This window comes from Trachinotus anak, unplaced genomic scaffold (genome assembly GCF_046630095.1).
Source record: "Trachinotus anak isolate AG129_WGS33_773 ecotype Australia unplaced genomic scaffold, CSIRO_AGI_Tana_v1 ptg000004l, whole genome shotgun sequence".
NCBI classification, from domain to species: domain Eukaryota; kingdom Metazoa; phylum Chordata; class Actinopteri; order Carangiformes; family Carangidae; genus Trachinotus; species Trachinotus anak.
Window position 1 is genome coordinate 1,346,744 of NW_027273855.1, and position 25,818 is coordinate 1,372,561.

The 25,818-nt window shown below is 42.6% G+C and overlaps 2 protein-coding genes and 3 long non-coding RNA genes across 5 annotated transcripts; 2 read left to right on the forward strand and 3 right to left on the reverse strand.

The window, feature by feature from the left end:
• Positions 1 to 1,764: 1,764 nt before the first annotated feature.
• Positions 1,765 to 3,875, reverse strand: LOC139620024 (uncharacterized). Its single transcript, XR_011690721.1, has 3 exons — positions 3,523 to 3,875; positions 2,220 to 2,365; positions 1,765 to 1,964 (listed from the first exon to the last, which is right to left on the reverse strand). It is a non-coding gene; the product is annotated as an uncharacterized lncRNA (long non-coding RNA).
• On the forward strand, positions 2,271 to 11,586 carry slc2a1a (solute carrier family 2 member 1a). The gene is made up of 10 exons (XM_071475145.1): positions 2,271 to 2,404; positions 3,547 to 3,639; positions 3,911 to 4,071; positions 4,162 to 4,402; positions 6,816 to 6,978; positions 7,171 to 7,358; positions 8,469 to 8,573; positions 8,661 to 8,762; positions 8,851 to 9,054; positions 9,186 to 11,586. Exons 1-10 carry the CDS (start codon positions 2,387 to 2,389, stop codon positions 9,390 to 9,392), a joined length of 1,482 nt encoding a protein of 493 aa, XP_071331246.1. The 5' UTR covers positions 2,271 to 2,386; the 3' UTR covers positions 9,393 to 11,586.
• On the reverse strand, positions 6,825 to 13,837 carry LOC139620022 (uncharacterized). The gene is made up of 3 exons (XR_011690719.1): positions 11,887 to 13,837; positions 7,091 to 7,400; positions 6,825 to 6,949 (listed from the first exon to the last, which is right to left on the reverse strand). It is a non-coding gene; the product is annotated as an uncharacterized lncRNA (long non-coding RNA).
• Positions 13,838 to 14,143: 306 nt separating this feature from the next.
• Positions 14,144 to 16,170, forward strand: LOC139620023 (uncharacterized). Its single transcript, XR_011690720.1, has 3 exons — positions 14,144 to 14,240; positions 14,627 to 14,851; positions 14,950 to 16,170. It is a non-coding gene; the product is annotated as an uncharacterized lncRNA (long non-coding RNA).
• On the reverse strand, positions 15,968 to 25,395 carry mthfr (methylenetetrahydrofolate reductase (NAD(P)H)). Its single transcript, XM_071475144.1, has 12 exons — positions 25,210 to 25,395; positions 24,428 to 24,689; positions 23,809 to 24,047; positions 22,499 to 22,609; positions 22,206 to 22,399; positions 20,824 to 21,074; positions 19,459 to 19,593; positions 19,117 to 19,297; positions 18,775 to 18,957; positions 18,582 to 18,683; positions 18,376 to 18,495; positions 15,968 to 17,155 (listed from the first exon to the last, which is right to left on the reverse strand). Exons 2-12 carry the CDS (start codon positions 24,673 to 24,675, stop codon positions 16,934 to 16,936), a joined length of 1,986 nt encoding a protein of 661 aa, XP_071331245.1. The 5' UTR covers positions 24,676 to 24,689; positions 25,210 to 25,395; the 3' UTR covers positions 15,968 to 16,933.
• Between the last annotated feature and the right edge of the window lie 423 nt (positions 25,396 to 25,818).

Below are 25,818 nucleotides of genomic sequence, written 5' to 3' on the forward strand. Positions count from 1 at the left end.
TTTTTAAATAAATGTTGATATATAGATTTTTGCTTTATTGCTTTTGCTAATATGATTCTTAAAATGATCATTATTAGATCACAGACGGTTCCTCATGAATATCAATATTTATTTCTGAAGACACTAAACCTGTCAGGATCAAACTGTTGCTTGTCACAGTTTATTTTCTGTAATAATCCAAACAACAATGTAAAAATCCCAGTGGCCTTTTGTGGAGGGAACCAGGTTGACACCAACATCCAGGTTTGCCTGCAAAGATAATAATAATAATAATAATAATAATAATACATTTATATTTGTAAGTGCCTTTCAAGACACTTTTCACAGTGAAATAAAACATTCAGAGACATAAACAAGATAAAACAATATATGAACAGCAGCAGTTGGGCATCAGAGGAGCACAATGATCCAGAGGGTTTACAGGGAGAAGACTGGGGCCGAGCCATGGAGGGATTCATAGACAAACATGAATGTGATATTTGACTGGGAGCCAGTGTAATCCCTGAAGTGTGGGGGTGACGTGCCCCCAGGCCCGAGCGTGGCCGCGCACTCTCACTGCTGTGTACATGAACTGGACAGAAGGAGGGCGGAGCTGCAGAAATCACACCACAAATCAAAAAACCTCTGTGATAATTCACCCAATAACAACTGTCTGTCATCACAATTAAATGTTCAAATCAAAAAAAGATCAAATTCAGCCGGTATGAGGCACATTCGCTCAACCAGTGATAGAGAGATCATCCGTCTGATTACAACATCTCCACTGTCACAAAAATGATACACAATCAAATTTTTATAATAAATTTTATTTGTCATTGTGCACTGTGAACATTACTGCACATATTCATTCATATAATCTATACATTTTACATTACGACGTAACCTTTGTGTTGTTTATTCTGTTTCGCCTTCACTCTCAAGTTACAGCCTCACATTCAAATGATTCAAAAACACACTGTGAATATTAAATTGTATTGAAGTTCACACAGAACTGTTGAAATGTTCAGTTTGATAAGATCCATAATGTTCAGGAAACAGACACCAGGCTGGAATCACCTGTGTTTACAAGCAGCTGCAACATCAGGTCACATGTCCGACATGTTGCCTCCACTGACTCTGCTGAGTGGACGTATAAATAGCTGCTGTGCTCAGAGGATTAGTGAGAGAGGCTCTCACCTGGACCAACACGAGGGACTTACACACACACACACACATACACACACACACACACACACACACACACACACACACACACACACACACACACTGCTTTAGGGCGCTGGTATCGTGTCAGGGGCCTCTGGTCACATCTGTGTGTAAACGCAGCAGTGGAGTGTGAGCTGAGTCAGGAATGTTGTGTCAGCTCGAGTTCACATCCACGACTTTAATCAACTGATGGACTGATAAGTTTTTATTATCCTTAAAGAAATAAAGAACAAAATAAAATGTTCTACTCTCCCTCTGAGCAACTGAAGGTTGGTGTTGATTGTAAATCAGATAAAGAGATATTAAAGAGATAAATCATTTGCAAAAGTTCCTAAATTTCTGTTTTCACTTTGTTATTATGGGATGTTCAATGTTGACCGATGAGGGATTTTTTTATTTCAGAATAAAGCTGCAACGTAGACAACCAAAAGGTGAAGAAAATGAGCAAAGAAACATGGAGGGTCGGGTGGATCTTAAGAGACGGGGGGAGTGGGGTTTAGGGAGAGGAAGGACACGAGAGGAAAGCCACGCCTTTGACACCTTTTGACCAGGTTGATAGGTGGGCTGGGGGGGCTGGGGGGGTCAGCCAGGTGCTGGTTGTGGACTGCTGAACGGAGAAGAGCCTACAGTACCTCTCCCCAAATCTGGTGGAAATGATGAAAGTTGGTTTGGACAGAGGCTCCTGGGTAGGGGGGGGTCAGTGAGTCATTACCTGGATCTCTTCTTCATCACAAAAAAAAGACAAAAAAAAACTGCACCTAAGCAAAGAAGCAGAATAATGTAAAGATTAATCTCAGAAAATGAATAAAACAACAGGTTATTTTTCGTGACAGGCTGTGGTGGTGAACAGTGCAGCAGCTCTGCCTTCACGGTTGAAGCCTGTATCGGTTTGATCAGTATTGGATCCATATCTAATTGTTAGTGTGGTCATGTGTTTTCTCCTCAGCCAATCAGCGCAGCGACTCTCCCGCTCATTAAGACCCACTTAGCGCTGACGTCACTAAGCCGCTTACCGCAGCAGGTGAATGGAGGCGGAGTCCCGGAGAGGTGCGTTACACCGGTGCTGGCCGGAGATGATCGCCTGCTGTTGTAGAGAGGAGACGGACTGACTGTCACCGATGGTCCGGAGCCTCTCTCCGTCTGGAAGGGAAGTCTGGAGCTGGTGAAGGGTCCGAGCAGGATGGAGAGCAGCGGGAAGGTAACTGATGAGTGACTGAGTGACAGTGGTGCTCATCTTCATCATCATCATCATCTTCATCAGCATCATCATCATCATCATCACCACACACAAACCTGCAGAGTGAGAGCTGCTGTGTTTTCATTCTGTTTTCTGAAACACTGAACAACACTTGGTGAACTGGAGCTGCACAGGTGTGTGTGTGTGTGTGTGTGTGTGTGTACTTGTACTTGCTGCATAGTCAGAACCAAAAAAAGTATTTTACTAACAGAATGAGGACATTTTGGGAAAGTGAGGACATTTTGGCCGGTCCTCACTTTTTGAGACACCTTCAAATCACATGTTGAGGGTTAAGACTTGGTTTTAGAGTTATGGTTAGAATTAGGTTTAGGTTAAGGTTAGGGTCAGGGTTAGGGTTAGGCACTCAGGTGTGATGGTTAAGGTTAGGGTAAGGGGCTAGGGAATGCATTATGTCAATGAGTGTCCTCACAAAGATATAAGTACGTGTGTGTGTGTGTATCTGTGTGTGTGAAGCTCTGGGCTCCTGATCAGCCTGTTTGTTATTGATCATTCTGAGCCGAGATTCGCTGCAGGTTCAAACAGTGGACGGGGCCGGTGTTGCAGGTGAATCCCAGTATAAAGAACTGCACCTGAATCAGACAGGGGCTCCACCTCCTGCAAATAAAGGAGACAAAGCATGAGCTGGAGGAATGAGGACGCTAGAGCCAGAATCTGTCTTGTTTCTGGAGATAATTTCCCTCCTTGTCTTTATGCTGCTTAGATAAAGTGCAGTTCTATAAATATCTATTTTTTTTTATTGAGCTAATGTGTTCCCTCACTCTGGGAAAGATAAAGTCGTGTTGTGTGGATTTTTGTTTTTCTTCCTGGTTCACACTGACTCTCCTCTGCACAGATCCAAAACACTACAGGACACACGAACAAATTATTATAGATAACATCGCCATGGTTACTAGAGCTACAGACTCAAATATATTTAAATGTATGTAAGCTTATTTATGTACAACTCTGCACTGAGTGGCTGAAATTTAAAGGAAAAATTATGATGATGATGATGATGATGATGATGATGATGATGATGAAATCACTCGCTCAGATCAGGCCTGTTCAATAATGTTCACCTGTGTTTCTGGTTGTAACAACAGGTGACGCCTCAGCTGATGATGGCTGTGGGGACAGCTGTGATTGGCTCTCTCCAGTTTGGCTACAACACAGGTGTCATCAATGCTCCTCAGAATGTGAGTATCATGTTGTGTGGGCGGAGGTCAAAGGTCATTTTCCTCATTTATCTAAATTTATATCATGTAGCAGATAATAAATGATGATAACTTTGGTTCTGTCCATAATAATGTAAGTTTTCATAAAAGACACATGAATGAACCTGATACTTTTCAATAAATATTAAAAAATGTTTTACAGAAAATTCAAACAACCATTTCAGTGTCGACAATAAATCTGTTTTCCTGCTCCTCACATGTCGAGCCTCCTCTGTGCCGTCCTGTGTTGCAGATTATTGAGAGTTTCTACAATGAGACGTGGAGCGGCAGGTTTTCGGAGCCCATCCCTCAGACCACTCTGACAGCTCTGTGGTCGCTCTCTGTGGCCATCTTCTCTGTGGGGGGGATGTTCGGCTCCTTCTCCGTCGGCCTCTTCGTCAACCACTTTGGCAGGTGAGACTCTTCCCATCGCCAACAACATCACCGATCACACCTTCTCCAAAAATGACAAACCCTTAATGAATGTTGTTGTTACCTCCTCAGGAGGAACTCCATGCTCATGGCCAACGTACTCGCCTTTATTGCTGCTGCGTTCATGGGCTTCTCCAAACTGGCTGCTTCCTTTGAGATGCTCATCATTGGCCGATTCATCGTGGGTCTCTACTCCGGCCTGTCCACCGGATTTGTGCCCATGTATGTTGAAGAAATCTCGCCCACGTCTCTGCGCGGAGCCTTAGGCACTCTGCATCAGCTCGGCGTGGTGATCGGCATCCTCATGGCACAGGTGAGATCCTCCACCCTCGAACCATCATCGTCCTCTTAGTTTCCCATCGTCAGGAGCTGTAGAATGAGAAAATAAATCTGTAAATAGTGTGATTGTATCAACCATAGACTGTGGATGTAGACTCTGGGTCTGAAAAGTGAAGCCAGTGCTGAAGAGCCTTAAAGCTTCATCTATCTACTGACCATCAGGGGGCGACTCCACTGGTTGTAAACAGAAGTCTGAGTGTATTGAAGTCTATGGGAAAACGTCTCTACTTCTCACTGATTTATTCCCTCAGTAAACGTTTTCCTGATGAGTTTATGTCTCAGTCTCTAGTTTCAAGTCTTCTTCAATACAACATGATGTTCTTTTTTTAAATTATGGTCCAATTTAGAGGAAAATAGACCATAAAGCAGGGGATGCATTAGGGCGGGGCTACTGTGTGATTGACACAGCACAACAGTTATTTTATTTATATCTGACTGTTTTCAGTGTTTAGTGTAGTTTTAGTGTTTTTTTGTAATTTTGGGTATCTCAGAGTCTGTCCTCCTGACTGAAAAACAAGCCCACAGGTCGTCTGTCAGCAGGTCACTATGACCCAGAGTTAGGTTCTGTTGCTAGGCGACATCTAGTGGTCGTAGCAATGATGACAGGAGCAAAGGGAAAAGTGCGGTGACGTAGTTTATAGAGCGACAAAGTCCACGTCAGGAGGAGGTTGGGGTGGATGGATGAATATGACCCAGGAGAGCGGTGTTCGATTCCCATGTGACAGGAGCAGTTTATGTTATTTCTATTATCCATGACCGTTCGTTGTTATTATTGTAACCATGACAACAAAGATCATCTAATGTTGAGGAAGTTCTTATTTTAACCCAAATCAACATCTTTTCCTAAACCAAGCCATGACCGTTATTATGGTAACCATGGCGACAAAGGTAGGTATGCCGCTGTCAGTCCAGTCCGGATGTTTATTACTGTAACCATGACAACCAAGGTGTGGTACACCTGCCACCATGGGGGGCTCTATTTCAAGAGACACTGCTATGGGTTGTATCAGAGATTTGAAAAATATAACCTGTGTGGTTGTTCAGGTTGGAGGAGAGATGAGATTCAGAAAAGTCAGAAAAAATGTTGTGTAATAAAAACTCAACAAAACACAAATCAAACCATTTCATTCAGATGAACCAGTCACAGGTGCTGCAGCTCTGTAGCACATCAGTGCAGTTAATTAACAATAAAACACTTGACATCATTAATACAGTGAATGTTTCGACACTTACAGGCCACATGCACTGAGAACCAATCAGCTGTGAGATACTGCTCCATCTGCCAATGCATTTCATATCCACCCAAAACATGAAAATAAAGACATTTTCTCTACAATTTTAGTTTATTTTGTTAGTTTTGTAAACACATTTCCATAAACATTTTCATTTAGTTATTGTTTTTTTCATAAAGCCTCATTTTTATTTTTTATTTCAGTAAATGAAAATATTTTTTTCACTTCTATTTTTTTTTATTTCGTTAGCTTTAGTGAACAATAATAACCTTGTGTGATACTCATCTCTCTGACACAACACTAATTCTGTCACTTGTTCATTTCAATCAATTCCACTTTGCTGTTTTTGACTGTTTTTAAGCTACATGAATGAAAATCAGCACTTCCTGTACAGATATTTCACATTAAAAGCCTTCCAGGGTGAAACTCCTCTCTGTCCAGGTTGGCTTTTATCCGAGAGCTTTGTAGCTTCACAACAACCTTAATCACAACATAACGTGATTAAGGTGTTAATGTGAGTCAGAGTCACCACTCCTCATCGTCATCATGTTGATATGATGAAGCTCACAGTCATGGAAACACTTCAGTCCAACTGTCTGAGTTTCTGTCCGGTTTGCCACCAGATCAGCTGCTTGATCCCATGCACTGTGTTGGTGAGACGCTTCATCTTATGATAATAAAATAAATAAATATATCTATTAATTATTTATATATAATTTATAAAATACATTGTGTTCCTTTTATTTATATGGTTCACTCCGTTCTCCATTTTTCTCTGGGCAACAGACAAATGTCCTGTGCTTTAAATAGGTTCCTAAACGCAACCCAGGCACAAAACATCTTAATTGGACTTAGGCCTGATTAGCCTGATTATTGGCCATAATTAGATTATTGTGTCCATGTGAACTTATCAAGTTGTTTTGGTGAGAACAATTCATGGCTTCAACACCAAGGTAACAGTTGTGATGATGTATCTGCAGAAGTTAAAACAGCGTTAATAACAGTCTGTGTTTACACCAGTTTGTCAGAACATTATGTTAAATTAAAGTCACAGGTTTTGGGTTGGAGCTGATCTTCCTGTTTGGTTATGAACAAATGTGATGCTCTACGTAGTGTGGTGTTATGTGTGAGCATTGTGTTGTGTGTGTTGTGTAGATCTTTGGGATTGAATCCATCATGGGGAACGCCTCCCTGTGGCCCCTCCTGCTGGGGTTCACTCTGCTGCCCGCCGTTCTGCAGTGTGTGCTGCTGCCCCTCTGCCCCGAGAGCCCCCGGTACCTCCTCATCAACTGCAACGAGGAGAGCAAAGCCCGCAGCAGTGAGACACACACACAGACACACAAATCACAAAACACACAATTATTAACAACATAACTTTGCAAGAGTAAACACAGTCACAGTGTTTAGGACCTAACTTACAGGTAACTTACTCAAAGGGTTATTAAACCTTTCGATCACACGTCAGCTTGTGTTTCCTGACACCGATGTAACGTGAACTACTCTGTTCCAGTCCTGATGAAGCTGCGCGGCACTGACGACGTGAGCGATGACATGCAGGAGATGAGGGAGGAGAGCCAGCAGATGAAGAGGGAGAAGACGGTGACCATCGCCGAGCTCTTCCGCTCCCCGATGTACCGCCAGCCCATCTTTGTCGCCATCATGCTGCAGCTCTCACAGCAGCTGTCTGGAATCAACGCTGTAAGTCACAGTGTCGTCCTCAGGTCTGTCACACGGGTCAATCTAATGAGGGTCAACGTAATGATCATATAGGATCACAATGTTATATGTCACTCTCTTGATTAGACCGGGTGAGGATGCCTTAAACATCCATCTACACGGGATTATTCTTTCCCAAGAGATGTGTCATAAGAGACAAGTCAGATAAATCTCACTGCAAATAACAAAGTGGGTCAATCAGTAGAAGTCAGAGGTCGTAGTGGACGAGTCGCTCTTCCTCCTGAGCCGTAGCAGCACGTAATTATTAATTAATTAATTAATTGGGAACTCCCAGAAAGGACAACTGGTTAGTTTTAGTAACACTTTGCCACACAGCCTGTGATTCACACTGTAATTTGACTGATTGACTCAGGTGTTAACAAATACTCACTGGTTCCTACTGTAGGTAGGTAGAGCGGAACAAGTGCACATTTTAAAAGAAAGGAGAAATGAATGATTCTCTACCTACAGGAACAGAACTGGGTCATAAAACTGAAGTTTGGGAAAATGGTGCTAACAACCTTTTCTTATTGTGTAAATAAAGATATTATAATATTACAGCACACACACCTGGTCCTCTCTGTGTAATGTAAACTACACATTGTAGTTTCACTCATTAACACTGTTACAGTGTGTAGGAGAGAATATAATATAAACAGAGGGGATTTATCATCATGTCCTCTTCTTCACTGAGAAAAGGGTCTTTACCACTGAGAGTCGTATCCCAGCAGAAAACAAACGCACCTTTCTCAAGTGCACAGCTAAAGATGGTTTCACTGTGGCCCAAGGAGGAAAAACTATAATAAAGTCATGTAATAATAAAACATGTAGATGTAGGGAGAAGGATATCTGGGCTACCTCGGCTTGGCCTGCTGCCACCAGCACTGATAAACTGCAACAAATGGGTGACGGGCCGGCCTGTCACATTTCTGAGTTTTAAGATAAGTCTCAAAGCAGTCTAACATCTGGTCTAACATCTGGTCTAACGTCTAGTCTAACGTCTGGTCTAACGTCTACGGATCATTTCATACGCACACAAACGCCAACTCTAACAAACATAAAGTAACTGTTTCCTGTTTCCATCGTCTTTAGGTGTTTTACTACTCGACTGGGATCTTTGAGCGAGCGGGCGTGTCCCAGCCTGTCTATGCAACCATCGGTGCAGGAGTGGTCAACATGGCCTTCACTGTGGTTTCTGTAAGTCAAAAAAGAACCAGCTAATAAAAATCAAAAGCTGTTTAACTCCAGGATGTTGGTAACTAAGATACTTTTTCTCCCTTGCAGTTGTTTGTGGTGGAGCGAATAGGCAGGAGACCGCTTCACCTCACTGGTTTGATGGGAATGGCGGTTTCCGCAGTTCTTCTAACGGTTGCCATGGCGTTGTTGGTAAGTTTTTCTGCATCACCTTTCTTTCATCTGTTCGGCTTTCCAGATGAAGCGACTGAAAGCCTCTGTGTTGTGCTGTGTCCCTCAGGACCAGCTCAGATGGATGTCCTACGTCAGCATCGCAGCCATCTTCAGCTTCGTAGCATTTTTTGAAATCGGCCCCGGCCCCATTCCCTGGTTCATCGTGGCCGAGCTCTTCAGCCAGGGGCCCCGACCTGCTGCCATAGCAGTTGCCGGTTTCTCCAATTGGTCGGCCAACTTCTTAGTGGGGATGGGCTTCCAGTATGTTGAGGTAATTTAAAACTACGTTGGTATTTACAGTTTATCTTCAGTCCACTGCCGTTAACCTTCCTGACTGTTGATAATGCACGTTGTAGCTTGTGCCCATGATTTAAAAGAAATTACATTTTGCCTTTGATGCAGCAACTGTGTGGTCCGTACGTCTTCATCATCTTCACCATCCTGCTGCTGGGCTTCTTCGTCTTCACCTACTTCATGGTGCCAGAGACCAAGGGCCGCACCTTTGATGAGATTGCAGCAGGTTTCCGCCAGTCGGCTGGTCGCGGTTCTGACAAGTACTCAGCCCCAGAGGAGTTCAGCACCCTCAGGGGGGATGACCCCGACCTCTGAAAGCTGCCGTACACGCAAACACTCAAAGCTTCCTGTTACAGGTACACCGTTAGAGCACCTTCAATTTCAAATATCCCATAAACTAATGTGTATGTATGACATAAGAGGTTTAATCTGCAGACTCATATAGAGATGGATTGACACAGTTTAGACAGACTCATATAAAGATGGATTACTGGACTGAGGGCATCACTGAAGTCTGTTTTCACCTCCTGTCCTGGTGATATTTAAAACCGGCTTTAAAACGAAGTGAGTAGATGTGATGCTGCAGCACAAAAAGCAGGATGAGTTTAGACTGTAAATATATTATAATATTCTAATTCAGAAAATGTGAACATGTGAACCTTCAGTACACGATTTCAAACTTTTGCTCTGTTATGCATTTCCACTTTCTGTCTCGGAGATCAAAGGCTTGAAGCATTAAATTGACTGTTTTAATTTTAGATATTAACTTTCTCTGTTGCCTGAAAAAGTGAAAACCAGAGTCACTTTTTTTAAGTAACTCACATTAATCTGTTGCCAGTTTTATGGATCTGAATTTTGTGCTTCAGTACTTTTAGATGGAAACTTGACTTCTGACATTCTAAGATACGAAGTACAATCTTTGACTCACAGCCACAGTCACACCTCCGACACTGATCTGGAGATAAAGGTTTGTTCCAACTGAATATGAAGAGAACTTTTTCATTATCTTACTCATATTATTGAATGTAACAGTTAAAGGTGTCTGGGTCCATGTTTGTCAGATACAAACAGTTCAATTTTGTGTGTGTGTTTGTGTGTGAAGTCGAGCTCATTAATCGACATTAATCAAAATATAATCAAAATCTCAGTACGGTGAAGTGCAACATCCAAATCACAGGAGCTGAAATTGTTTTGATGAAGGTAAAATGTGTCACAACATTGTTGTGCATTGTTAGCACCATAAATGTTGTGGTGCTACAGAGACGCTGCAGCCTACAAATCATATCTCCAGATGTGAGGGAACATAACATCATCTCATCGTGATCTTTTTAAAACATTTTTTCAGTGAAAATCTAACTGAAATCGTGACTCAAATCACGATATCTGCAAAAATAAATGCTATTTTTTTTTTCCGTATCGTGCAGCCCTGACTCAGACCGAGCACAAAGCTAACTGTCACCTTCAGTTCTTCATATGAATTTGACAGTTTGTGAAAACAAACTCCACAGACGGTGATGAGCTTGTATTGATTGTCATTGATGGAGTGTGTCAGCAAGTAGGTCATTATCTAACATTGTGTAATTGTGCCAAGGAGCAATTTGTGTGTGTAATCTTGGAGGCTTTGGACGTACGAGGAGGGATCCTAGAAACTGTAACACTGATCTAATCCACAGACTAAACTTCTGTCTCATGACTTCATCACTTTTTCTGAACCAGTTCTGCAGTAAGTTACTGTGGAGCTCACAGATTTCATTCATTTATACAAAGTTAAAGGGGAAGTTAGACATTTTGGAAAATATGCACATCAGTGGTGACACAATCTGTTGACTTTCCATCATTTAACCAAAACCAGGATCTTTTCTTGTGTAATTCAAAATGTTCTCATGGCCTGAACCTGAACATGTGCAGTGTGTAAACTCCCATCTCCAGTGTCAAAGACACTAAAGTGACAGAGTGTAAACTCATTTATTATTTACTTTACTTTATTCTGTCAATCATTTAATTCATGTCAGTATTATATTATTCTCATTATTATTGAATCCACAGGTCATAGAATCTTATGCCTGAAGAGTTAGAAAGTCTTACACTAATTATACTTTAACCCGTGAATATTTACTGTATAATAAATATAAATAATAATAATAATAAACTACTCACAGTTACATTTCTGTATGTAGTGCATTTCTATTTTAACATACAATTCATATAAGTGTATACTCATAGAAATCACAATATTTTACATGTAAAAATTAATAATGACGTTTTTAACTTTTGTGTATTTTCTGTTTTTCTGAGCTGTATGTTTGTTTCTTCACACGGAGCAGAAAGACACGTCACACATCAAATACAAAGTCAAGTCTACACATTATGTCTGCAGCAGGACTTGAACATGCTGAATGAATGAATGAATGAATGAATGAATGACTTGTGCTGTGGTTTATACATTACAAAGTTGCTGTGTCCAACAGATAAACTGTACATTGTTTTAGAAAATAAAGGATATAATGAACCCACTGTTCACTGGACTTTTTCCAATACATGTCCATGCAAACTAAAACTAACCAGCTTCCTATGACCTGAAGTTTGTCTGTTGATCTTTTAGTCTCAGCCGTCACATCACTGTCTTATATCATGAGCTGGTTCATCGCTCTGATTCGTTGCAGTGTTTCCCAGATGTCGCCATATCTGTGTTTTTAAATAATTTTTTTAAGGGGATTGGTTTGCAAGCTGCCGGCCTCCTAACCCGAACCCTCCCTCTCCCATCTCGACTCATTTCCTGCACTGTATGACATCCATCCCATCACTGTACCTGGAAATGACAACACATCTCGATCAGGCAGCTGTCAGTGTCATCAGTAGAGGGTGCTCCTCATCCAAAGATATCATGAGAAGCATCACACAGTCATAACATCACTCACAACTTTATCACAGTTGACCCCACTTTGTTTTCCAATCTGGCAGAGAAATGACTGTCAAAGGCAGCACCAAAGCCTCTCCTCCTGTCCCTGCCTGTGGACGACCTATCACACTCTCTCTCTCTCTCTGCTTGACGACGTATTCCTATTGGCTGTTCATGCTTTCCTTAGAGTTACTGAATTCAATAGCTCCTCTCATTTTAACCCAATAGAGATGTTTCATTTTCTGATTTGACCTTTCATTCTTGTCCCTGAATGTGGAGGTGGTTCCTCTGTGACTCAGATCAGAATCTGGTTTATTGCCAGGTAGGTTTTCCAGGATACGAGGAATTTGTTTTGGTGTTTTGGTGCAAAACAGTAAAAAGTAGTAAGAAGGAAAAACAAAGATAAGACAAACGAGTACTGCAGGAAGACCACTTAAATATAAATAGGAAATTTGACAATGAAGTAAAATGAAATATTTACAAAAATATCATAGAGAAATATAAATGTATACAATACAAATATGTGCAAACTGTGGCTCATGCTGATTTTCCCTTTCAAGTCTATGATAAAATACTTAATTAGTTCAATCACTGATTCTCTGTTTAACGATCATTTCAATCCTCATCAGAAGCAGCGTATCCTCGCAGCATTATTCAGGGCTCTCTTTTAGGACAGGTGCTTCTGCAGCCAATCAAGGCATTTCATCGTCACCTGGCTGCGATGGTGAACTTCTGCCTCCACGTCCGACATTCACCCTGACGTCAGTGCTGTTCTCTGAGGTCCTGGTTCTGTCTGTGGTCGTTACAGCTGCTACTGTTCACCTCAGTAACACTCGAATTAAAACACTTATCCTCGTATATTTCAGCAGTTTATTGGTCGTTCTGGCCACATTCAGGTCAGGGGTCATCATGGCCTCATTGAGTCAACATGGTCATCACAACCTCAGGATGGTCCACGTGACCTCATGATTGGTTGTTTTTTTCTGTTTGATCATTGGACTTTTAAACTTTTATTTACCGTTTTATTTAAATTGGTCTTTTCTGAAACTCAGTTCTGTTTGGTCTTATGACCTCTTGGTCCTCATGCTGAGCCTTTATCATGTTGCATGGACTAACCTTAAATGTTGTTCTGACACTTTTGTATAATTTACATATTTAATTGCTGCCTCCACTTAAATTGTAATTTCAGACCCATAGTAACCTCATTCATCTCATGATCAACACAAACCTCATTCATGGCATTATTTAATATAATACATGGAATCATCAGAATTATTTTCTTTTCAACATGCATTTCTCTGCATTATTCTTTCATTACTTATTTTACCAGAAATCTGCTGCTGCCTGGTACGGTGAGGATTGATTAACATTGAGTTGGTTTGTTGATCCTCTTCTGCTCTTTCATCACTTTTTCCTCCTCCCTGTGTTACTCATTATCATTTCAAAGAAACTGTATTTCCTATTACTGCAGTGTCCAAATCGCTCCCCGTCCAGACATGTGTAAATGTTAGTTGCCATTTTAGGGGAAAGAGCAGCTGCTGTATCCAGATATCCACAGACAATAGCTGTTCTGGTCACATGGTTTAGAGTTCCTCTGGAAATGGGGTCAGAGGTCATGGCTGAGGTGTCAGTCTGTACATTCCTGGTCAGTCTTTTTATAGCACTGCTGAACTTCCACTTTACCGTAAGTCTCAAACAGTGTTAGTGGTGCCTATAAAGGCCTCTCCATTACATCCCACAGCAAAAAACATCTATCTATCTATCTATCTATCTATCTATCTATCTATCTATCTATCTATCTATCTATCTATCTATCTATAATGTAACAACAGATGTTGTTCTGTGTTGTCTCTCTGTTGAGAATAAGAGCAGCCCTGCACAGTGCATCTCATCACCAACTTTGAGTGAAGGAATCAAACAGCAGTGTTTACTCTGAGTCACTGGGAAACAGACCAACAAGGTAGAACAGCTCTGGCTGATGTAATGTTCCATGTGGAAGAGTAATGCTGACAGCTGCAGGCTGAGTCCATCCTCCACACTGACTCCATTCTGTAATAAAATATGACACCGCCTACGTTTCCAATCAGAAAATGTCATGTCCATGCACACACAGACCTGTTTACTCCTGGAGTCATTGATTTTGATAGGGAACAACACAGACCCCAACTCAACCACTGAAAGGACTTTGTGCAGACAGTTGTGGATCCAGAGGATGAATCCTGTGAACATTAGTGATCCTGTGACTTTTCCTCTAGTTCCACCAGGTTGACATGGACTCAACAAGGGTCCCATATTCTCTTATTTAAAATGGTGAATTTCTCTGAAAGGCCACAGCCAGTGTTGGCTGTTAAAAACTAAACTTTGCAGCTATTAATTTTAGTGAAATCACTCTGTTGGGTGGATTGTCATGAAAGTTTCACTTTTCATCAGGTTTGTTTGTCCAATATGACAATGACCAGTTATCAACAAAATCATCTTCAGCTGTGCACAGTTTAATCATCAAATATTAGCATGCTAACAAACAAAATGTGAATCCTAGTAAACATAAAATCTGCTTAACATTAGCACGTTAGCATGCTACCTTTGTGTCACCTCTGCTATGACGTGTATGATGACACATGTAAACTTGTAAACATTTCTGTACTAACAGGCTCATGTTCTGTTATAAAGACAAACAGATCCAGTCGGACCATGAGCAGAGACAGAGCAGCCGCTGGAGAAATGATTTATTCACATGATTCTGGCTCAATAGACAGAGGTGGATGTTGGCCTACTGTATTCAACATGTGGCTTTTAAATTAACTCAAAAACTGTTTACTCAGTACAATTTCCTCACATTTTCCACTTTCACAGAAACATCAAATCCCAATGAATCGTTAGTGGTGATCTTTTTTTTTTTTCAGAATAAAAGCCATATTTCAACCAGATTTCATGTCTTTGTCTCTGCAGTTGTGCTTATTTTGATGTTTTCAGGTCACGACTGTGATGCCTTCAGCAGGGTTTCTGTGTCCCACTGCCACCACCTGGCATGTCTCCATCTGGGATGAAGGTCAATGAGGCGAGGACTGTTTGATGTAGGTGACCGGGTCAAAAGTAAAGGTGTAGCGGTTGGACTTACATCACCTCACACCACCTCTCTGCATGGTGATGATTTGTGTGTTTGTTTGTTGATTGGCTGAGTTAGGCAGTGTTGTGGAAAGTCCCCAGTCTCTGCTCTGTGACCTTTGGACCTGTTGTTATGTGGTGGAGATGACCTAATGAAGTGTCTGAACATCATGCGGCCGCGCTCCACATCAGAGGTGGATGTAAAGCACGCATGCAATTAACAAGTTACTGTGGTGAGAATAAAGTCAGATTATATGAAACTCTGATGTAATTCAGTTTCCACATTTAAAAGACAGCGGTCTGAAAAGTTTTGATTTATTTTCAAGATGAATGAAAACTGTTGCAGCTGTTTACACCTTATAAATCTGATGCTTGATGTTTTGTGGCCATGTAGAGTCCAGATCTGTGACTGCAGTCACCCACTGCTACAGTTATTATTATTATTAGTCTTATCATCATCTCCACCAAGGAGGTTATGTTTTTACCTGTCTGTTTATTTTTCAGCAAAGGTACTGAACCCATCCCTCCACCAAACTGGAGGAGCCAGGGAGAGAACACATTACATTTTGCTGAAGCTCTGGTAAAAAGGATCAAGGATTTTTTAAAATCACTTTCTTTAAAGGTCCCATATACATATAAGGTAGATGTGCACGTTTTTTTTAAATTATAAAGTCGGTTTATGTTCTATATAAATTAATTAATCAATATAATTAATCTTCTGATTGGCTGACTGACCTGTTGTTACTAGAGCTCCAGAGAGAAGCCTGAGAGAGGAGATGTAAAACTACACTGAGATGGTTTTTGGTTCTTAAAACCACAGATATATCTTCTGATGGAGATCAATGCTTCAAAAAAACAAACGAACAAAAACAAAACAACACAGGAGAAGAGTAAAATATGGACCTTTAATGTGTAGGATAGTTTGGCCTTGGAGGTATACACCTGTGTGAAAACTGCATTGTGGTGCAATACAAATGTTAGTATTTTTGGACATCACACTAGAAATCACCAAATCATGTTTCAAAAACAAAACGTAACGTCTCAATATCTAGAAAAATATGCAAATATTTAATAAAAAGAAAAGAAAAAGTCAAGTCAATTTGAGTCATGTCTCAACTCAAAGTCAAGTCTGGTCTTTTATCACTGATGCAAGTCTCGAGTCCTCAAATTTGTGACTTAAGTCAAGTCATGTGACTAAAGTCTCCTGCCTCTGCTCTACATTAATTAGGAACATATAAACGAGCTGCTTAGTAACACACACTCAGCAGCTTCCTTATTGTACAGCCCTGAAAAGCAGAACAAATAAATATGATTCATCTAAAACATGTGAAGGCAGCAGTCGAAGTGTTTGACTCTTTAAAGGATTTTCACACTTATGTATGAAGTTCTCACCCGTAACAGTATCATTCAAACAATCTAATCAAATACACAATTAGATTTGTTTTCTTCTATGAAAATAAAACATTTCCTAAAAAAACACTACAAAAGCATGTAGCATGTTCACAATTCATTTTGTGGTAGTTTAGTTTCTCGTGTGTTGTTTTTCAGTGAGATGTGTCCAGAAGGAAACTCTGGGTCTGAGCGTGAAGAGCTGCAGAGGGTAAAGCTACTGAAGCTCCTGATCCTCTTTGTTCAGCTGAGACAGTACATGTTCCACCTGATTTTCCATTTACTGTTATTACTAACACTATTACTATTATTAAAAAACATTTATAAAAAGTCTTTAGAAAATACTGTGAAGTACACTTCTTACTCCAGTAGCAGCTTTCACAGACAATGCATAAAATCGTGACAGTTCCATAGTGTTACTTTCTCTCCCTAAAAAAACCTTGAAACTTTGTAATGTTGGATTTTATTCAGACACTGTGACGTCGTGGAGCGGCTCTGGAGGAGCGTCGAGCAGCTCGAACATGTCGTCGATCACCTGCCACAGACAGTTCTCCAGAGGAAAGTCATTGTCCACCAGGTTGACCAGGAAGTAGTTGTCGTGGATATACTTGATGATCATCCGAGACGGAGACTCGTCTTCATAGAGTTTGGCCCACTGCTCGATCCACAAGGCAAAGGCCTCGTCCTGAGGAGAACACAGGGACAGTCAGATCCGCCGGTCCAGAAAACTGCTGGTTTCAAATACAACACATCACATGAAACACGTCACCTGTCACAGTGGCAGTTCCACCCACTGGACCTGCCCATGTGTTACCACTGTGGTCGTTTTGTTTTTCTTTTGGTTGTGTGTGTTTTTTTTTAACGTTGTCTGAAAGTTGGCGTGACGTGTGAAAGCATGTGTGTATGCAAATATGTGTGTGCCAGGACGAGGAGGGGATTGGTGAACAACATTGACTCTTGCAGCTGATTGGCTCAAATGGAACCAGGATGGCGCGGCGGAGCTGCACGGGGTCAAAACTCATCTACGTCCTGTCCCAAGAGTTGGTCGGGCTGCACTGAGATTTTCTTTTGACCACATTTCCTCCTGTTTTTCTTAGTTAGGGATGTTGTTACAATTTGGTTGTTATATTTGTGTAGGTTACGTTGGTGTTTTGTTAGATTTGTGTGTTATTTTGGCCTTTGTCCACCTTAAATACACCAGTTAACATTCACTGGTTTGTTCCTGTGGCTGCTTCAGACTTGGGGAAGATGATGTGTAAGTGTAACACCATGATACAAGGACTGATTTGACCTGTCAGGATCTGGAGGAGACGTGCAGAGATGTTTTGGAAACACCTGATAACAATGACAGGTTCTTTCATCTTTGGAAAAGTGAACAAACACCTTCTGCAGGAATAAATCAAACACTGATCGCTCTCTGATACTGTGAAGGACTCAGAGTTCAGACCACACTCCTGTCTGCCTGGAAGTTGACTTATTTTGCCCCCTTACAGTCACAGAGGAGCAGCTGAATCGTGAGGAGTCCAGGGGAGGGAGGGATTTCTCCTCTACACCTCAGAGGATTTAAACATCATCGCTGCACAAACACCTGCAGCGCTGTGGTGGTGCAGAATGTATGAAGTGTGATTGGATGATTATATCAAATCACCTGACATTTCATATTTAAAACAACACCAGTGTTTATTTTTAGCAAATATACAAATGGATTATTAGTGAATATGAGATACTGCAGATAAAAAGTGTGGATCTACATTTTAAACTGTGTCATCTATCTGTTGGTTTTCCCCAAAATGTTCAACTGTTCCTTAAAGTCAGTGTAAATCCTCCGTTACTCCTGCACTAACAAGCAGCCAGAACAGGAGCGACCTGACTTCCTGCACGCCAGCAGGACCGACTGTCTCCTACCTTCCAGTACATGAAGCTGACTGGGTCCACGACCGTGGGCTGAACGATCTCCCTGCCAGGGAAGATCCCCCACGTCACAGCGTTGGGTTGCAGGTCAGGGGCGTTGGTCAAGTTACGGCCCTGCACACAAAATGTTCACGATGACAGGATGTGAACTCAAACACAAACACACAAAGAAGTGACAGGGGCTCTCTGTTCAAACTCACGTGCACGTTAACAATGTGGTAGTTGACGCGCGGCTCGTACTTCTTCAGTACTTTGAGGAGAGCGTTCACGTTTTCACTGGAGGTGAAGAACTCCAGGTAGGCCTGTTGAATTTACAACAGGAGGATAATGAGACAACCCCTCCCACTCCAGAACAGCTGCATCCAAACACACAACACAAAGAGTGGGGACTACCTTCTGGAAGACGTAGCCTCCTGCAGGCCCCCAGCCCACTATCGGGTCTGTGGAGGGTTTGCCGTTGATGTTGGGCTGGGAGTTGATGGTGAGGACTCCTCGTCTGTTCACCTTCTCCAGCTCGTCCTTCAGCAGGTTGGTCTCTGGGGCCAGAGGCTCGTCGTTCCATGGCAAACACATCACCTGGAAGAGGAGATGATCATGCATGTGTGCAAAAGCTGCAACTGCCGTGCTCCAAGAAGTGTCAGACTTTAGTAAAAGTTCTTTAGCATGAGGACACAACAGAAACACAAGCTATCAGCGGTTTGATCTGTTATCAGTCGTCATCATCTCCCTGTCTACCTTGTGTCCGCTGCGGTTGGGCTGGGCTGTGATGTAGCTGGTGAAGACCTCGAAGACGCTCTCCTCATTCATCAGCTCCTCCCCCCACATCTGCAGCAGAGCATCTTTGGAGGATTTACTCTTCAGGTAGAACAGGTAGTAGTCGTTTAACTCACCAAAAGCTGGAGAGGAGGAGTTTCCCCTGCAGACATCAACAACAGCCACGTCACAAGTACATAAACACCAAGTACTTCTATTAATTGAAACTGAATAACTAATGTTGTTGATAATAATCAAATAAGAAAACAGCCATTGAAGTTTTGTCATTTAAAATGTGTTGAGGTTGTGTGTAATGGAACTTGCCATCTGCCGTTGGGGAACTCGTCCCAGTCCTGGGTTCTGTAGATGTAGCTCTTGGGTCTGGAGGCCCAGAAGATCGGTCGAACATCTTCCACCCTCCGTTTGGGATGGGCACTGACCGCCCAGGGAAGAGGCCGCCTGCCAGGGAGAAGGAAATATAAAACACCGGCAGGCAGAGAGAGCAGGGACCTGCTCCACTAAACCAGTTCAACTTGCTCAGACTCTCTGGCCTAATTAGTCCTAATACTGGAGATCCTGGTTAACTTCCAAATCTAACTCTGAGGTGTGTCACAAACAAAAACCCATTAGATATGTGTGTGATCACGATAAAATATGGTCCTGGAAACAGCAGCTGGAACTTTGGCACATGTTTACATGTCTGTGGACAGATGTGACAGTGATGTCGTCACAGCTGTTAAAGATTGTGACTAAACTTTACAGATGTGCTGTTGAGATCAAAATGAAGTGAGTTTGAAGATGGGTGTGGTCTGATGACTGCTACATGACTACTGAGCACTGATGCCTGATCATGTTGACAGTTGCTATGATCCAGACACCAGCTGCTCTTTAGTTCTGTTGATGTGTTTTAATTATTCAGCTGCTTTAGATGTCGTGTTTTTATTAATCTGCTTGAAGCACAATTTGAAACTGTGAACATGTGAATTTGTTAAAAACTGAAAGTTGTATTCACCGCCATGAGGTGGTTTGTCATTTGATATTTCACAGAAGTTTTTTTAGAATTTAAGTCGCACGACATGAGTAGTCAAACACTGCAGACTCTTATCTCCCAACAATCCCTGATCCGTGGCTGCTGCCAGATGTAAGGGGTTTGCCTTTCAGTCACTGTGCACCAGACGCTCTCAACACCTTCAATTCAATACACAACGGCTGCTGCGGCAGACGCCAACACTTATCAACACATCACCATGCAGGCCATGGTCCCTGGACAGTGATTCAAATCTTCAATTTTATCATAATCACAATATTTTTTTATATTTTTTGATTTTGTTTTTTTGTGTGTTTCTGTGTTTAATTAAAAAGTTGTTTTGCATAAAATTGGAAATAAAAATTTGATCATCTTATTTGTGATTGTGCAAACACATACATGTGCAATGTGCTATAATATATATGTATTTTTCATATTATATTATTTAAATGTGTAATCATCAAGTTTATCTTAGAAATCCTGTGGAACATCCGTTTTTTTGCTCGAACATCTGGAGAAGATGAGTCTGTGCAGATGTGACGCTGTTGACTGAGAGAAACTGATGTTACAGAAGAAGCCATTTCTCTTCTAAAACTCAACAACTACTTCTGACTTTTGCTAAAATGACCAAGGTGCTGTGAGCAGGCGGGAGGATGACTGACCTGGGGTCTTCTGTCCACAGCCCCAGCTGCCGGAGCACCTCCATGGTGGCCACCTCTCGGTTCAGTGTGTAGAAGTGGAGCCCTGGAACCTTCCCGCTGTCCAGCAGCACGCGGCACATCTCCACCGCCTGCTGGATTCCGTAGTTACGGATAGCAGCATCGTTGTCTTTGATGGGCTCAATGACGCTGGTGATCTCCTCTGGCACCTCAAGCTTTGACAGCTTGACGAGCTGACGCAGTGACTGGTAACCCTGGAAACAAACAGGTTCAAGTCCAGCTTTATCCTCAATGGTCAGTTTGAAATGATATGACAACAAACTGCTCTGAGGTGCAGACACCCAGGGTGCAGCAGATTAGGATTTAGCTTCACTTCCTCTTCGGTCTCTGCCGCCCTGAAGGAGACATGAGCTAAAGCTTTTTAGCCTACAGTGTTTACAATGAGCACTGTTCTCCTGCACTAAAGACAGGTTCTGGTTTCGTGGGTAAACCTACCTGTGTACATGGGAAATTGTATGACCCTCACCAGAGACTATGACAGTTTTTTTCTTTAATCAGCCAACATATACAGCAATACCTATATTGGAGACGGGCTAATATCAGCTGATAATATCAGGCCAGGAAATCTCTCAGTGGACGTCTACTCTGGATCAAACCTTGGAAATAAAATAAAACGTAGCAGCAAAGGACTAAAACATCCTACAGCAGAGGCCCAGTGAAATCCTGAAATCTGGCTCCTCACAGAAACAATGTTGAGTCTGTTCAGTCCTCAAGGTATGTAGGTGTGTGTGTGTAAGAAGAACAAACACTGACACCACATCAAACACCAGACAGGAGTAATAGAAAACTACAATCACAACCTAATGGTCATTTCCTCCACCAACCAGTCAGAGAGGAAGCATGGTCACAGTCTCCTTCCTGACTTACAGCACTGAATAGTGGCTAGAAGTGTTTTTGCAGAACATTGTGATGTTATAGTGAAGTTGACCTTTGACCTTTTGGATATAAGATTTCATCACTTCATTTTATCCTGTTGTATATTTGAGTTAATTGTGCTCTTGTGAGTTATGGCCATAAATGTGTTCTGTGAGGTCACAGTGACCTTGGCCCAAAATACTTTACTACTTCATCTGGACAGAACTTGAGATGCATGTGGAGAGCAGCCCACTTGTGATTGGATCACTGAAGACGCATGTTACTACCAGGTCTGAACAGAGCCTGAGATACTGAGAGTGATACAGACGGACGACCCTGGCTGCCGCCAGTGTGAAGACATAACAATTATCTCACGGTTTTGAAGTTGTAGGACTGGGTGAACATTAACCTGTGATTTCTGCACGATGATGATAACAGTATCCGTGTTCTTGGAAGCAGCGGTGACTTACCTGAATGGGGAAGATTCCAGGTAGGATGGGACACGTGATACCAATTGCCCTGCAGTCATCCAGAAACTTGAGGAACGTGTCTGCCCTGAAAAACAGCTGCGTGATGACAAAGTCTGCTCCAGCATCCACTTTCTCCTTCAGGTGCCTGAGATCCTCCTCATAGCTCTCTGCCTCAGGGTGGCCCGTGGGGTAGCCTGAACACACCAGCACATTTAAAAATCACTCAACAATACGACAACACAATGAAGCTCCACTTTAACTGACGACTACTGATCTGGAGGATGAAAACATACCAGCGACACAGATGTCGAAGTAGTCGTCAAACTCAGATCGGATATGTTTCACAAGGTCGATGGCGTAGTTGAAGCCTTCCTCCTCTTCCTCCCAGTCCGCCCCCACTGGGTCTGCAGAGACATCACAATAACACACCTCAGCTGGAAGTCGGACTTCATGAGGATTTCTACAACTACAGAAATCCACAGTGATGTGAGACTGAGCACTTTGAAGTGAAACAGCAGCCAGTAGATTCAGCTCAGAAATCATCACCAGGTGATGCCACTGATTCCAGCCCACTGTGTGGGAAAATCTGATACTGTCATTTTCTGTAACTGTATCTCAAAATATTAAAACTTTACTCTCATAACATTAGATCTTTCTAAAAAGATTACAACTTTATTCTCAAAATGTAATTTCCTCCTTGCTTTAAAAGTAGTAAAACAGAAATGCACTGAGTTAAATAAAAGGTTGTGTTCGTCTATTTAAGCAACATTTTGCATCACAACAGAATCAATTTATCTGTCACTACCTTAATGCACATTTCAGCATACTTAGAAGTCAAGTTAGTTGTGTTACTATGGGCGCAGATTGTTTCTGATACGGAGCCAAAACAGTGGTCTGGACGGAGGTCGTTTTCATTTTAAAATGTTGTCTTAAAAAGAAAACACAGTAATATGGACGTAGCCTAAATGGGGCCCCTTTAGGGAGGTGTCTTTCTGAGATGTCACTGCAAATTTCCCACTGATTGTTAAAGGAGGAAAAAGCCACATTTTTGAGACACTGCTTGAGTGGGGCCCCAAGCAGTTGCCTGCCTTGCCTGTTCAGAAGCTGCACCTCTGGTCACAACATGCGACTGGAAAAACTATGGAGCAAACAAATTCCCTGATTATTCATAACTTTACCAACCACTCTGAATCACACAGCAGTAGTAGTGCAATACACATTAACACAAACAAGAACATAAACTAATGTCTCATCTCCTGCTACAACTGCTCAGATTCTGATAATAGTATCAGAAACGCCTCAGATTCTGCCTAAAACACAGTATCAGAGTCCATCAAAGTCCATACACCAATCTGATGCAACGTGATTCAAAAATAAACTTTATAGCTTTATAGTAAACCAGGAAAAAAAACAGTTTTCAAGAAAATCAGTTCTTCTTCACAGCTCTAAAACAGTAGCCTACACTGTGCAGCCACTGGCAACTACAGTTTTAGAGCAGTAAAGAAGAACTGATCTGGTTTTGGTATCAGATCAGTATTGGCCGATACACAAGTTCAGGTATCGGGAAGGAAAAAAATGGCATGGGAACATCTCTGCCTCCTACCTCCTCTGAGGGCCATGATGTTCTTCAGGCCCAGGTGCTTTGCTTTGGCCAGGTAGCCAGTGATCTTGTCTTTGGTCTGGTTGCAGCAGGTCAGGTGGAGGATGCTCTCCAGGCCACAGTAGTTAACTGCTGTGCTGGCAATCATCATGGACGAGGTTTCCTTGTCTGAGCCCGGGTCCCCTGCTGGGTGCCAGGTAATGTCGATGAACAGGGGCCCTCCGGAGCCCATACGGTCGAATCTGAAGAACAGTGACACACACAGAAGAAATGGTCCAGCTGTTGTTTGGTAACTAACAGATGATTCCTGAGTGGTTAGTGACGATGCTGATATTTGTTCTTTCAGGCAGCTTCTTTTCTTGAAGTTTGACTAAATGAAAATGGGTTAGTGTTACATTAGAGTAAACTAAGCTCTCTGACATTTTGCTGCAGGGATTATAAAAAGCCTCTTGGAGCTGCCGGTCTACCATTTCTGAACCAGGCTGCCAGAGGTCAAAGAGTTTGTGCAAAGACCAAGTTACAGCTTTTGACTAAATTCTTTGACCCTGTCCTTGTGTCCTACTTTTGTGTGGGCTTTGTTGGTTCTACAATAAAGGCTGAAGCCGAGTCTGATTTCACTTGCCTTGAGATGAGGTTGACGGCTCCGCTGGCCGTGCGGGGAGGAAAGAACTCCAGCGAGAACCAGCGGTCTCCGGACTCCATCCTCCTCCGCATCTTGTCCCGCAGCCTGTCCGACCGGTCTGCATCCAGCACCGGCGTGGAGCACCGGGAGCTCTCCTTGGAGCTCTCCCCGCCACTGTTGCTGGCCCCGCTGGAGTCGCTCTTACATGTCTGCAAGCTGCCGTCCCCTCGCTGCACCTGGTTCACCATGATGTCAAATCCCACTGAGAGGAGAGGGAGACATTGAACACACCACTCAGTCCGTCAGTGGGGACAGACGCGACTCAGAAACTGATCCGTTGTTGTCACTACATAAAGTTACACGTTCAAAGCCCGTTAAAAACCGACAAATCAAAGTTACTGATTAGTGATAAAAGTTAGGTCCCAAACACAGAAGACCGTTTACACACAGATTCCGCCTCATTACCTTTAAAACCCCCCCCCCCATCGTGCTGCCTTTGTGTGGGTACACTAATCAAAACAAGCCGGCAAATTCCCGGTTTAAATTCCCCTGTTCGTCCCGTTTTACACAAAACCACATTTCGGAATAAAGGCGCAACAGTCCCGCATTAAGGGCAGTTTACAGGACCGCGGACCGCGGGGACAGCGTCTCTGTCTCCGTGTCCGCTGGCTGAGCGCTGCTAGCTACACACAGAAGCACAGAGCTAGCTCCCGCCACACCGAGCTCCAACACGAACCCGGGTCCGTGCGGCGGGAAACCGAAGCGCACACCGCCTCTCCCACCTGCTCCGGCCCGGTCGTCTTCGTGCTGCAGGTCTCCCACACTGTGTCCGTCCAGGACCGGACACCGACGGCCCCAACGTGGGAAACACCGGCGCAGAACGAGGCCCCGCCGTCAGGGAAGCGCGCTTCAGCTTCGACGGGTAAAGGGGAAAGTTAAAGGGAAGCTGGGCGCCTCCACCCGCAGTGCACGAGCGTTAAGGGAAACCTCCCACTGTCTGAAACCGGCATTTAAGAAACCTGTATTTTCGTGAAAATAATGAAATAAAAAGTCTGAAAGGTGAAATGTCCTTTATTTCCATTTTCACAAATAAAATAAAGGTTTAACAAATCTAAAACTGTGCCTTGAAGATTCTCTGGTTTCTCTGGGATAATCTGGTCCAGATTTGACAATGAATGATGAAATAAGCAGTGGAATTTTAACAAATAAAAAATAAAGGTTTCACAAATATGGACAGTATATAAGCTTTACTTTTAATGTCTAACTGGTGTTCACAACAGGTGCAAAAAAAAAACAAAAAAACTGGAGTTAAGTTTCCCTGAACTTTCCCCTTAACTACGAATCAGAAGCTGACTTCAACTGGGCGTCAACGATAAGGTGATGCGTTTACG

Coding starts and splice junctions, on each gene's coding strand:
- mthfr (XM_071475144.1), bottom strand. CDS start 24,675: ATGGTGAACCAGGTGCAGCGAGGGGACGGCAGCTTGCAGACATGTAAG. Junction 19,594..20,823: donor CTGTGGACAGAAGACCCCAG/GTCAGTCATCCT, acceptor TCTCCCTGGCAG/GCGGCCTCTTCCCTGGGCGG. Junction 17,156..18,375: donor TCAGCTTCATGTACTGGAAG/GTAGGAGACAGT, acceptor TGTTCTCCTCAG/GACGAGGCCTTTGCCTTGTG.
- slc2a1a (XM_071475145.1), top strand. Junction 6,979..7,170: donor GGAGAGCAAAGCCCGCAGCA/GTGAGACACACA, acceptor ACTCTGTTCCAG/TCCTGATGAAGCTGCGCGGC. Junction 9,055..9,185: donor TGGGCTTCCAGTATGTTGAG/GTAATTTAAAAC, acceptor CCTTTGATGCAG/CAACTGTGTGGTCCGTACGT.